Below are 14,673 nucleotides of genomic sequence, written 5' to 3'. Positions count from 1 at the left end.
CAGAATGCTTTCAGTATCCTTTGCAGTATCCAATATCTCCAACATTTCTTGGTATCATTCAGAGTGAATAGAATTGGCTGAAAACTGGCATTTGCGTTGAGGACTACTGGAGAGGGCTAAGTTGGACATCTACCTGGCACTTCTGGCCGAAGATTGTTGTAAATGTTTCAGCCTTCATTTTTGCACTAATGGAAATGATTGTGGAGCCTCTTCCTCCAGTGAGTTGTTTAATTGTCCGCCACCTATCACTAAGAGATGTGGTAGCCTTACAGACCTTAGATCTGAACTGTTGGTTGTGGAATTGCTTGGTTCTGTCTATTGCTTGCTGCTTATGATGTTTGGCATGCAATTTTTCATGTTTTGTAACTTCATCACGTTGATATCTCATTTTTATGGTTACCTACTGCTGCCCTTGCATTATCTCCTTCACTCTCCATTGAACCAGGGTTGTTCAACTAGCTTGACAGTAAAGGTAGTCTGGAGATGTGCCAGGCTATGAGGTTGCAGATTATTACAGGGTACAATTCTGCAACTGCTTATGGCCCATAGCACCTCATGGATGTCCAGTCTTGAGCTGCTCACTCTATTCAACGTCTTTCCTATTTAGTGTAATGATGGTGCCACAGAACATGAAGAAGGGTATTCTCAATGTGGAGACAATATTTCATCTCCGCAAGAGCCGTATAGTTGACATTCTTACTGATTTTGTCATGTACAGATGCGTTGTGGCAGGCAGATTGTGAGGATAATGTCAAATATGTTTTTCTTTTGTTGGTTTCTTCACCACTGGTCACAGGCCCAGTCTAGTATTTTAAGACTCTTCCAGCTTGGTCAGTGTTGTTTCCAAGGCAGTTTTGATGGTAGACATTGAAATACATTCTGCAATCTTGCCATCTTCATTGTTTCTTCCACAAGCTGTTCAGCGCCGTGGAGGAATTTATTCAGCAGCTGAGAGGAGAGAGTGCATGGGGGGACTCAGTATTTATGAACTCAAGCAGAAAATGCTTGAAACAAATTAAGGCTGCAAGACTGGAGAGTGAGGACAAGGGCAACCTCTTTTGGCTTTAGGGGGAGAGGGATCAGAGTGTGAGTGTGGGAATTGAGGTGGATGTAGTTAAGGGGCTTATCAATCCAATGGAGGGGAATTCCCAACTGAGGAAAAAGAATGCATTGGAAGCAATACAATAGTAAGGAATCTGGCATCATCGGTAGGTTCCAGGTTCAGCAGATCATCTGTTGCCATTTCTGATTTCTCCAGCATGGTGCAACCACCACCCAGTCCCTTTTCATGACTCTGAAGGCAACCTTTCCTCTGCAACACTGGTCTGTTCCTAAATTGTTGTCTAAGGCTCTAAGACTCCTTACAGGTGAAGCGGTAAATTACCTGTATTGCTTTTAATTTGGAATGTATATTTATTGATCATATATTTTTCACACTTGAGAATCAAAATGTAGTTTGTGTGATTACTTTGCACAACACATCCATTCAGAGTGTGGGCTTGATCCCAAGCTTCCATAGCTTGTCACTTCAATCAAATGGACATCACATTCTACCATTTGCCAGCTACATTGTTCCAATGACAAACTTATGGAAAAACTCCTCATTTTTTAATTAGGTACTTTGGTCTTCCAGATTCAACTTTGAGTTCAGCAAGTTCAGAAATAACTGCTGGCCCAATTTCTTTGGAGTGTAGTAATTGGTAACGAATTTACTGTTATAACTGTTTTGAAAACAGGCTGAGTAGGGTGGTCTTGTAATTATTAGAGTCTGGATGAATAGGAGGAGACATTATTGAAACATATAAGATTATTAAGTGGCTTGACAAGATAGGCGTGAAAAGACTTTTTTCCCTTCATAGGATCAAAGGATGTAATTTTAAAGTAAGAAATTGACCATTTAAGACAGAGGAGGAGGATATATTTTTCTCTCAGAAGAATTATGGAATTATGGAATTCTTTACCACATAAGACTGTCAAAGTTGGATCGTTAAATATTTTCAAGGCTGAAATAGATAGTTTTTTTTCAATCAGCAATGGAATCAAGGGTTATGGGGATAAGGGAAGGAAGTGGAATTGAGGATCATCATATCAGCCACGAATCTCATCAAATAGCAAAACAGGTTTGATTGACCTGTTCATCAATGGACTACTTCTGCTCTTATTATGTCCTCTAGACTGATCAATTACTTACTTGTTCTACTATAATCTGCTTTTGCTTTGCAACAGCAACCCTTTTTGTCATTAATTTTTTCCTGCTCATCGCACTTGTTTTTTTCATTCTCTTTATTCCTTTCTTTTTACTGCTTATGCATTTCCTTGAAGCCTGATATGTTCTAATTGCTTCCACTTCTGAGGAAAGGTTATCAACCTAGAGCATTCGGTTTTCTCTTCACAGATGCTGCCTGACCTGTTGAGTACACTCCATTTTAAAAAAAAGTCAGACAATTTGCATTCACAGTATTTGCTTTAGTATCAGCTTGTTACAAGCTGTGTCATGCCAGATAATTGAGTTTAATAAGTTCTTTTGACATGCATTTTTTCAGCTTTTCCTTTTGAGTTGTGTCTCTTTCTGTGCTATACACCTTGAGTACATGTTGACACGTATATTCAAATATGTGCTTAAAGATTATGTTGATATCTATCTTTGAACTAATGTGTCACTAGTCCCTTTAAGTATTTAAAAATGCATCTGTAAGCCTTATGTTTGAAAATATATTTGTACAATTTAAACATGTTTTCAGTATGTACAAATTCTAGTCTATATATACGCTCCTGCTTGCAGTTACTCTTACCAGAAAATCTGTTACCATCATTTGCCATGCTTGTCTGTCTTCTCCATTCTCACATACCCACCGAAACTCACTGACAACTGTGACATCTGTCATCCAGCAATATCTGAGTATATCCGTCTCTCCGCTGTCCTTCATCTTGCCCTCAAGAAGTGATATCTGTAGCTTTTCAGTTCTGATTAAAAAGCCAAATTACTGACATTTTCTTTTCTGGGTTTCACTTTTTAGTGCTCTTTTTGCCTTTGCAATTTCTATACCATTTAATTTGTCACATGGTCTGTGTATGGAACATTTTAGTATACAATTAGCATCTACATTTCAAAGGCCTCAATTTTCTTCCAGAAAACTTCTGTCCAGGCTTCCAGATCATACAGTAAAATTAAAAGTCACACAACACCAGGTTATCATCCAATAAGTTTATTTGGAAGTACTAGCTACCTGACGAAGGAGCAGCGCTCCAAAAGCAAGTACTTCTAAATAAACCTGTTAGACTGTAACCTGGTGTTGTGTGATTTTTAACTTTGTTCACCCCAGTTTAACACTGGCACCTCCTCATACAGTCAAATAGATAGAAAGTAGCAACTTATGAGATTTTCCCTTACTACATGCTCGTGTTTCCTCTTGTTAACAGTACCTTTCAAAAATGACGTCTATCTCAAACCATATTCTAACATCTACATCACCTCTGCCTTCTTATTATCATTTGTTTGAAGTAGACAAATTTGCACTAGTGTAGCACAATGCACTTCATTCATCACTATCGTTTCTTCCAATGTACTTGTGTTGACTATCATTGCAATCTTATCTTGGTGTTCATACTCCAGCCATATTCTAAACTTCCAGATTTTGCACAACTACAATATTTTTTGGGATCTCTTCTGATTCTACAAGTAGTGCTGTGTTGTTAAAATATTGTGCAATTAGGTTTGTGTCTCTAATTTTTATACCTGGAAGTGAATTCAATTCTCTGAAGTCTTAATCTGTGTACAGATTGAATAGGTTTGGTGACAGTACCCAGCCATTCCGTGCTCCTCTCTTCACTTGAAACATGTCTGACTGATGGTAGCTCTTTGGTAGCAGTATAGACACCGGATAAATCCCACACCTATAGTGTCAATGTCATATTTCAGCAATATTTACAATTTTTTTTCTGATAAACATGATCATATGCTGTTTTGTTTAATGTTAATTTTATGGGATGTGGGCATCACTGACTAGCTAGCATTTATTGCCTGTACCTAATTGCCCTTGAGAAGGTGGTGGTGAGCTGCCTACTTGAACTGCTGCAGTCCACCTGCTGTGGGTTGACTCACAATGCCATTAGTGAGGAAAGTCCAGGAATTTGACTCAGTGATAGTGAAGGAATGGCAATATATTTCAGGGTGAGTGGCTTGGAGGGGAACTCTAAAGCGGTGGTGTTCCCACATTTCTGCTGCCCTTGTCCTTCTAGATGGAAGTAGTCGTGGGTTTGGAAGGTGCTGTCTGAGGATCTTTGATGAATTGCTGCAGTGCATCTTGTAGATAGTACACACGATTGCTACAGAACATCAGTGGTGAAGTGAGTGGATGTTTGTGGATACAATACCAACCAAGTGGGCTGCTTTATCGTGGATGGTGTCAAACTTCTTGAATGTTGTTGAAGCTGCACTCATCCAGCAAGTGAAGAGTATTCCATCACAGTCCTGACATATGCCTTGTTTGGTGGATAGGCTTTGGGGAATCAGGAGGTGAGTTACTCACCACAGTATTCCTAGCGTCTGACCAGCTCTTCTAGCCATTGAATTTATGTGGTGAGTTCAGTTGAGTTTCTGATCATTGATAATACCCAGGATGTTGATAGTAGGGAATTCAGATGGTAAAACCATTGAATATCAAGTGATGGTGGTTAGATTGTTTCCTGTTGGTGATGGTCATAGCCTGGCATTTGTGTGCCGAGAATATTACTTGCCACTTGTCAGCCCAAGCCTGGATATTGTCCAGATCTTGTTGCATTTGAACACACTTCAGTGTCAGTGTCTGAGGAGTTGTAAATACTGCTGAACATTGTGCAATCATCGGCAAACATCCCCACTTCTGACTTATGATGGCGGGAAGATCATTGATGAAGCAGCTGAAGATGGTTGGGCCTAGGATAGTACCCTGAGGAACTCCTGCAGAGGTGTCTTGGAGCTGAGATGACTGACCTCCAAAAAGAATGACCGTCTTCGTATGTGTCGGATATAAGTCTAACCACCAAAGAGTTTCCCACCGATACCCGTTGATTCAGGTTTTGCTAGAGCTTTTTGAGGCCACATTCAGTCGAATGCAGCCTTGATGTCATGGAAGTCTTTGGAATTCAGCTGTTTTGTTCATGTTTGAACCAAGACTGGAATGAGTTCAGGAGCTGAGTGGCCCTGGCACAACATTCATTGCTGAGCAAGTGCTGCTTGATAGCACCGTCGATGACACTTTCCATCAATTTACTGATGATTGACAGTAGATGATGGGGTGGTGATGGCCAGGTTGGATTTGTCCTGCTTTTTATGTACAGAACATACTTGGGCAATTTTCCGCATTGTCAGATAGATGCCAGTATTGTAACAGTACTGGAGGAGTTTGGCTAGGGGAGCATCAAGTTCTGGAGCATAAGTTTTTAGTACAATTGCCGAAATGTTATCAGGGCCTGTAGCCTATCCAGTTCTTCCAACCATTTCTTGATATTATGTGGAGTGATTCGAATTGGCTGAAGACTGAATTTGTAATACTGGGGACCACTGGAGGAGGCCAAGATGAATAATCTGTTCAGCCTTATCTTTTGCACTGATGTGCTGGGCTCTTCCATCATTGAGGATGGGGATAAATGTGGCACTTCCTCCTCCGGTGAGTTGTTTAGTTGTCCACTATCATTCATGACTGGATGTGACAGGACTGCAGATCTTAGATCTGATCTGTTGCTTGTGGGTTCACTTAGCCCTGTCTTTCACTTGCTGCTTATGTTGTTTGGAATGCTAGTCCTGTTCGGCAGCTTTACCAGGTTGACATCTCATCTTCAGTTATGAAGCTCCTGGCATACCCTCCTGCACTGTCCATTGAACCAGGGTTGATCCCCTGGATTGATGGTAATGGTTGAGTGGTGGATATGTCAAACCATGAGGTTACAGGTTGTGCTGGAATACAATTCTGTTGCTATTGATGACCCACATCACCTCATGGATGCTCAGTCTTGAGTTGCTAGATCAGTTCAAAGTCAGTCCCACTTTGGACAGTGATAGCGTCACTAAACATGATCAAGGTTATTCTCAATATGAAGGCAGGACTTCATCTCCCCAAGGACTGTGCAGTGGTCGCTCTTACCAGGACTGTCATGGACAGATGCATCTGCAGCTGGCAGATTGATAAGGATGAAGTCAAGTATGTTTTTCTCCTCTTGTTGGTTACCTCGCTACCTGCTGCAGACCCAATCTAGCAGATATGTCTTTTAGGACCCAAGGAGCTCATCTGTAGTACTGCTGCAGAGCCACTCATTGTGGTGGACATTGAAATCCTCCATCCTGAGTACATTTTGTGCCCTTGCCATCCTCAGTGCTTCCTCCAAGTGTTGTTTAACATGGAAGAGTACCGATTGATCAGCTGAGGGACAGTGGTAATTAGCAGGAGGTTTCCTTGCCCAGGTTTAATCTGAGGACTCCCAGAGAAACTCTCTCCCAATTGTATACCACTGTGCCACCATCTCTGCTTGGTCTGTCCTTCCAGTGTGACAGGACATATCCAGGGATGGTGACGGCGGTGTCTGCAACATTGTGTATAAGTTATGATTCTGTGAGTATGATTATGTCAGGCTGTTGCTTAGCTAGTCTGTGAGGCAGCTCTCCCAGTCTTGACACAGTTGTCAGTAAGGACAGCTTTGCAGATTTGACAGGGCTGTTTCTGCCATTGTCTTTTCCAGTGCCTGGTTATCTGTCTGGTTTCATTTCTTTGAGTCTTTGTAGCAACTGGTACAATTGAATGGCTTGCTAGGCCATTTAGAGGGCAATTGAGAATCATAGAGATGTACAGCATGGAAACAGACCCTGTCCATGCCGACCAGATATCCCAACCCAATCCAGTCCCACCTGCCAGCGCTCGGCCCATATCCCTCCAAACCCTTCCTATTCATATATCCATCCAAATGCCTCTTAAATGTTGCAATTGTATCAGCCTCCACCACATCCTCTGGCAGCTCATTCCATACACTCTGCGTGAAAAAGTTGCCCCTTGGGTCTCTTTTATATCTTTCCTCTCTCACCCTAAACCTATGCCTTCTAGTTCCGGACTTCCTGAACCCAGGGAAAAGACTTTGCCTAGTTATCCTATCCATGGGTCTGGAGTCACATGTAGGCCAGACCAGGTGAGGATGGCAGATTTCCTTCCCAGAAGAGCATTAGTGAACCAGATGTGCTTTTCCGGCAATCAACAATGGTTTCATGACTCATCAGTAGATTTTTAATTCCAGATTTTAAAAAATTGAATTCAAATTCCACCATCTGCTGTGGTGAGATTTTAACCTGGGTTCCCAAAACATTATCTGGGTCTCCGGATTAATAGTCCAACAATGATACCACTAGACCTTTGCCTTCCCATTGTCAATGTAAGCATATGTTCCTGATTACTTCTGGATATTTTCCTACTTTGGGTCCAAAACCAAACTAAAAAACAAAGAATTCCAGATCCTGGAAATCTGAAACAATAACAGAAATTGCTGAGAAAAGCAGCAGGTCTACCAGCATCATTTGAGAAAAAGCACTAATCTCTGCTTCAAATGTATTGTTGTTTCTTAACATTGTGATTTTCAAGGTCACTTTAATGAGATGACTCATCCAAGCCTATCTTTTATAAATAATGTCCTTCCATTACTTTACATTCCTTAGATAAGAGCAAATAATGAATGGCTCAATTTATTTAGAATGTACCTTTTGTTATATTTGATCACAAATTTATGACAAATTCTGTTTATCTCTTGTTACTTCATCAAGAACTGGAGCTTTTCCTGTAGTCATCAAATTCAAAGTATTCTTTACCTCAGATTTCAGAATGCTTTGTCCATTATTTGTCTCTATATCTTGAGGACTTTCTTAATTTGGATTGCCATACAATTCACTTCTATATTGTCTGTCTTTTTACTACTGCATTCTCTTAAACAATATTTTATCATTTTTGGCTTTTAAGCATCTATTACTCCTTTTTTAAAATCTGTATAACACTTTGTATTTTGCTGCATAACTCTCATTTTGTGATTTATTTCCAGATTCAATCATTATACCATTCCCATTTACCTGTATACCCACATTCTTTATTTAATTTCAATATCATCATCCTCTGGTCTGTTCCTTCACTTTCCCCTTTCTATCATCATTGCTGATATGTCATCTGCCATCTTTCATTTTTTCATTAAGTGTAACAGGCTTAGACTCTGACCTGTCTTGTGAGCTTAGGCTAATTTCATCAGAGATGTATGTAATTGGGCAAGGTCTTCTCCTCCCTGTCACTACTTACACAGAACGAGTTACAGGAGCCCAAACTCTTCTATACTTCAACAATGACACTCCCTGACTGACAATGACGTGAATAAAGTGTGAAGATCCAGTTTTTTGTTCACAGATGACTGGCCACATTGACTTCATGACTGTGTACTTGGATATGTCACACGCCTTGAAGGTTGGTGTCTAACTGCTGAGCCATTGTACCACTGACTTATGCCCGTAAGCCTCTTCTGCTGTTCCTAGAATTAGTGCAGGTTAAAAGGGCTGACATCCCCAAATCATAGCAACGGAAGCTAATGGCCTTTCATTTATTTTTGCATGATTGCTGTGTTGAGATTCGATGTTATCTAGTTATTTGGAGGCATAACTCAGTTATGTAACATAAGCCTCCTCTACCCACACCCTTTATGGCATGGCTTGGCAGTGGTTTTATGGTACCAGGATATTAATCTTCACAAATGTCTCCCTTTTAGTTATTGTAAATATTAAGTACGCATACATAAATACACATCTGATTTGTTACTTTATGTTGATTCATTACAGTCTATTTGAAAATGTACATCTGTACATAATATTAGTAAGTATATCTCATACATATTTGTCCACATGACATATTTTAATACCGATTATATAAAATTGTTAAAAATCATCTTAGCGGAGACTAGCCAACTCATTACACTTGAATTGCTTTTCTCCAGAGTGAAGATATGCAGTTTTTGTTTACTTTCCTCACACGCCTTAATACTTGTCTCTTAATGTGCGTCCATACCTTTTATTCGCATTCTGATAATAAAACAGTTGTCGTTTACAGATGGCAATAATCGTGTTCTGATGTTTGTTTAAAAAGACATGTTCTTCTTTCCTCTGTCTACAGTAATTGCGTGTGTGAATGTACGTACAGGAGTGACTCGCTCACGATAGCCATCGCCGGGCGCTAGGACCCCACGGCCTGCGTGTCCTACACTCCGCCCCCGCCCCCGGTCGGTGCTGAATGAGCGGATGAAACATGGCGGTGGACGGATGGAAATACTAATGACAGTCGGGAAACTCGCTTCCATTTGTACCATGGTATGTGACCGGGGAGAGAGGGTGTGTGTGGGGGGGGAGTGTTGCTAGTCACTCGCTTCGCCTTTCCCAGCCCTGCCCAGGGGGGGAGCAGGAGCAGGCGGCTCCTGGTCTGCCCCTCGCCCGCTGGGCCACGGTTTTACTCCCAGTTCCGGGCTTCCCCTCCGGCCTCCTCCCCCTGCTGCTCCTACCCGGCCCGGGGGCTGGGGAAACCAGCTGAAATAATCTCCTCACATTGAGGAAGGAGCTGGGCTCCTCCTGCCCACTCGGTGCCGTACCCGCTGGCCGAGCGGGACCTTCCTGGTCTGGGGCGGCGGCTGCAGCGTTTCCCGAGGCCGGGAGCCCGGTGAAGGGGAAAGGGGTGTGGAGAGCTCAGTGGCGCGCTGTAACCACCCGTGACTCGCTTTCCCTTCTGGTGGCTCCAGTGTGCAGTGATTAGCCTGAGTTCATTCAAGAGATCTTTGAAAGGACATTTTAAAAACCGCACGGTATTCCTCTCCGGGATTAATAAGCGCAGTGTGTGTCACTTTGATCGAGCATCAATAACAGTCAAGCCCCACCTGAAATCCTGATTTGCATTGAGTCTAATAAAAGTTCCTGAAATTTAATTGGAAATCCCCTGTTGTGATAGTTTTTGTTTTCACATTAGATGAAACTATCGCAGCATGATGTTCCTTAGGAATTGAATTCAATGTTTACTTTGGTAGATGACCTAAAGATCATCGGAGTAGAAGCAGTCATTCGGTCCACTAATGTTAATACTATCATTTTGGCAAGATTGGTTTTCATCTGTGATGGTGCTAACTCTACTTAAATTTTGATGTGAAAATTCATTGTGACAAAATGTTTATAAAACAGAATAGCTTCATTTGTGTGTTTAATCAATCGCAAGAGCAAGTTATTTGATTTATTATTGTCATATGTACTGAGGTACAGTGAAAAGTGTTGTTTTGCATGCTGTACAGGCAGATCATACCATACACAGTGCATCAGATAGCAGAACAGAGTGTAGAATAGTGTTACAGCTGCAGAAAGGGAGGGATCAAGCATAACATTTGAGAGGTCTTTTCAAATGTCTGATAAGTGTGGAAAAAGCTTTTCTTTAATCTGATTGTATGTGTATTCAAACTTTTATATCTTCGGCCCAGTGGAAGAGAGTGTAACTGGGAAGGATGTGTCTCTGATTATGCTGATTGGTTTCCTGAGTTAGTGTGAAGTATAAATGGAGTCAGTGGATGGAAGGCTGGTTTGTGTGGTGGACTGGGCTGTGTTCATGACTGTCTGTAGTTTCTTACGGTCTGGGGAAGAGCAGTTGCCACGCTATGATACATCCAGGTAGGATGCTTTCTGTGGTGCATCCTGAAAAATCGGTAAGTGTCTTTGGCCATGCTGAATTTCCTTAGCCTCCTGAGGAAGGAGAGACATTGTCCTGATTTCTTGACCATGGAACTGCTTCATTTGTCAGCGTCAAGGTTGTATGTTCAATGATATAAATGGGAGGTTTTACCAATGTATTATCATGAGTAGGACAAATGATTTGCTGTCGCTTGATATTCAGGAAGCATCCTGAATTTCCCACTACAGTGTTGCTTCTGTTCACTGACACTTTAGTTTTAATCAACTGTGTGTTTCAAAGTATCAACTCATCTGAAAGTAAAGCCATTTTCAGTTGGTTACTATTTTAGCAGCTTGTATACCTGCCACATGCTTCTCACACTGGCACTATAATTCAAACTTTGATATTTAAAGAGTTTGCAAGCTGGGTCCAAAAAACTGAACAAGGATCTCTTAAAACAACCAGCTAGAAACTTGCTTTGCTGAGAATAATCGAAAATATATGCTTTCAGTTGTGATGCTGATTAAAATACATTACAAAGGGGAAGAAGTGAAATTGCAAAAACAGCATTGGATACTGATTTTAATTGGCAACTTTTTAAAAAAATGTGATGCTTTTATATTTTGTCAAAATCTCTTCCTTGGCTACATATGAGGATCTTGTGATTGGTTTCCTACTTGGTTTTAATTCTTTCATGTGATGTGAATGTCCCTGGCAAGGCTAATATTTACTAACCATATTTACTCTTGGGGGAAGAACTGCAGCCAAGTTTGTGGATGACCCTAAACTAGATGAAAAGGCAGATTGTGAGGGGGATGCAACAGTTTAGAAAGTTATTGATGGGTTAAATAATTAAGCAAAAAAGTTGGCAAATGGAATATAATGTAGGAACATATGAAGTTCATTTTGGGAGGGAGAATAAAATTTCAGAATTTTATTTAAATGAAGAGAAACTGTGGAAAACTGCAACATCAGGGGACTCGAGGGTACTTGTGCACAAAATGCAAAGCGAGCACACGTTTAGCAATAAGCAGGAAGGCTAATGGAATATTGGCCTTTATTTCAAGGAGTATGGAGTACACGATTAGGAAATCTTAGTGCAATAAGTGCAAGGTGCTGGGGAGATTGTATCTGGAGTAGTATGAGCAGTTTTGGTCCCCTTATTTAAGAAAAGATGTTATTTCATTGGAGGCAGTTCAGAGAAGGCTCACTAGGATGATCCCCAATATGGACAGATTGTCTTATGAGTAAAGATTAAACAGGTTGGGACTCTACTCATTGGAGTTCAGAAGCATAAGAAGTGACCTCATTGAAACATATTGGATTGTTAAGGGGCTTAATACGGTACATTCGGAGGATGTTCCCCCTCAAGGGAGAGTCTAGGACCACAGGGCTTAGTTTCAGAATAAATGGATGCCAGTTTAAGTCTGTGATGAGGAGGAAGTTCTTCTCTCAGAGTTGAGAGTCTTTGCAACTTCTTGCCGCAGAGATCTATGGGGACACAGTCCTTTTGTATAGATTCTTGATTAGTCGGGGAGTTAAAGGTTCTGGGGAAAGGGCAGGAAAGCAGATGTGAGAAATGTCAGATCAGTCAGGACCCTGTTGAATGGTGGAGAAAGCTCGAGCTGAACAAATTACTCCAAACTACTCCTGTTCCGGTTTTTTAAAATAGTATTGTGGGAAGTTGGTGGTGAGATGCCTTTTAACTATTGCAGTCCATCTGCTGTAGGACATTGTGCTGTTTGTGTTCTAGATGTTTAGCCCAACACTAAACAATCATACCAGTTGTCACCATCTAATGTATACATTTCCTAGTAGATGAGTATGAATTGGTTAAAAAGTTAGTAACTACTTGGTTTTAACTCATTTAGCTATAAAAAAAATTTGAAATCTAAATATAGACTCAGACATTTACAACGCAGAAGACAGCTTGTACCTGCACTGATCAACAAAGATCTGACTACATCAATTTAAATTTCAGCTTTTGACTCATACCCCTGCAGACTATGGCAAGACAAGTGATGGGAACATGTCATAATTGGTAATATAGGGATGGTTAGTGTTGATTTGGGAAAATGGAAGATAAACTTGATCAAGTTGTTACTTCTAAAGTCACATCAACTATTTTTAAAGCACAAGTTGTTCACACTTTTTTGTATGTTTTCAATTCAGTACTCTTTTATATCTGAATGTATATTACTGAAGAACAAATTTCTATTTACATACCACTTTTACCTATAGTTTGTAATCCTGAGGCATCTTGAGCAGGTAGCTGTGCAGAAGATGTGCGTGTCCTCTAATAGGAATCTCAAGAATTAGGGGTGACTGTTCTTAAACCAGGGGTCCTCCATTTAAAACAGATGAGGCAATTTTTTTTCCACTTCTGAGACTTTGGAATTCTCTTCCTGAAAATATGGTGAAAATAAAGTCCTTGAAGCAGAGATGGGTAGATTCTTGTGAAGCAAGGGTTGAACGGTTATTTGGGATAAATGGGACTGCAGACTTGAGGTGACATTTGGGTCAGTCATAATTTCTTTGAATGGTTGAGCTAGCTCAAGGGGCTGATTGGTCCACTCCAACTCCTTGATTATATAAAACAGTATTTACTCTTCAGAGCAAAGCACTTGTTTTCATAATTGCAGGATCCTACAGAAAGCAAATAAAATAAATATCCAATGAATTCATTCTAATTATATAGGTTGAGAAATAAATAATTGCCAGAACGCATTGAGAACTCCCTGTTCTGTATCAATTCTCTTTCACATTAACTTGAACTGATATAAGGTATTGGGTTAAATGTTTTGACAGGCAGTACCTCTGAAAATGTAGTACATAATACTGTACTAAAGTACCATCACCCTAGATTGCTTGACCCTTATAGGTGATGTGACCACACCAAATTGACATTTATATTTAACTTTTTTTTCAGTTATTGGGTTTTCTGCTGTTTATCCCTGTCATACTTGTCAACCTTTACTATCCTGATTAAACTCGCCTATTTATTTTACTTGTCTTTTAATCTTCAGGTGACATTGTTGCTTGGCTTGTGAAGTTCCTGTTTGTGTGTCAAAGTTAATTAGTATTGGTTTTATAGGCCAGTGTTCTGACAATATCCCTGTTGTTTTTTTTTTGGCCTTGTTTCCTCTTTTATACTCCCACTTTCCATGAAGCCCATCTGCCCAGTTGGACCCACAACTCCATCCATCCTAAAGCTGCTTTCCGGTTGTTATTGGAACTAGTGGTTCAAAAATTTCAAACATCAACATATGTATGTGCGTATACACCATTTTATAGTATGTGTTGAGGAAACTCATTGAAAACTGGCTTCTGAAATTTTGGACACCCACTTTTTGTTCCTGGTTGTGGAATTTGAATGAGAGCATCGTGACGGCAGTAAGAGGAAACATTGTTAAGGTCAGGGGTGTGAAATTTGAGGATACTTACATTGCATTTAAAATAATCAAGAATTGCTCAAATTCAGATTCAAATTATACAGCTTTTATTAGGTCATTTGAAGAGTGGTTAAGAATGTTCACTAGCACAGTGCTCAAACCACACCTGTCTGCCACTTCCTATCTATCCTATCCCTATGCAGATGACCAATTTTAAAATACATGCAGTGTCTGTAGTGCAAATATTTGTTGATGCTCAGTTGCATTTTACTTTGCAATTATATTGTTATCAGTGGTTTGTTTTGCTTATAGATATTTCTACAATATTTCATTGCAGTAGTTGTATTGATGTATGGCTCAAGGTTGGTGTTGTCATTTCTATAGTAAGTGAATATCTTGGGTATATTGTGAAAGAATAGCCAGGTACTTATACTGATTAACGGAAAGGGAAATCTGGACAGCACATGAGCTGTTAAAGCTGTTACACTTCCAGTTTATTTGTGGCAAAGTTGAATGTTCTTTAGTTTTTCATGTATTACTTTCACAGAAACAGGAATATAGGAAGAGGAGTAGGCATTCAGCCTATTCAGCAG

General features: G+C 40.3%; 2 protein-coding genes across 2 annotated transcripts in view; one reads left to right on the top strand and one right to left on the bottom strand.

Annotated features, from left to right (window-relative positions):
- Nucleotides 1-14,673, bottom strand: part of rpl21 (ribosomal protein L21) — a 374,380-nt gene that overhangs the window by 47,564 nt on the left and 312,143 nt on the right. The gene's annotated exons all lie outside the window — the stretch shown is intronic.
- Nucleotides 9,267-14,673, top strand: part of usp12a (ubiquitin specific peptidase 12a) — a 67,912-nt gene continuing 62,505 nt past the window's right edge. Inside the window, exon 1 of the mRNA XM_060826754.1 lies at nucleotides 9,267-9,355. Within this exon, the coding sequence (XP_060682737.1) occupies nucleotides 9,287-9,355 (69 nt within the window). The 5' untranslated portion in view covers nucleotides 9,267-9,286. The remainder of the gene's footprint in view (nucleotides 9,356-14,673) is intronic.

Source organism: Hemiscyllium ocellatum, chromosome 6 (genome assembly GCF_020745735.1).
Source record: "Hemiscyllium ocellatum isolate sHemOce1 chromosome 6, sHemOce1.pat.X.cur, whole genome shotgun sequence".
In the NCBI taxonomy this organism is placed as follows: domain Eukaryota; kingdom Metazoa; phylum Chordata; class Chondrichthyes; order Orectolobiformes; family Hemiscylliidae; genus Hemiscyllium; species Hemiscyllium ocellatum.
Note: the sequence above shows the minus strand (reverse complement) of the source record. Positions and strands in the feature narration are given on the sequence as shown.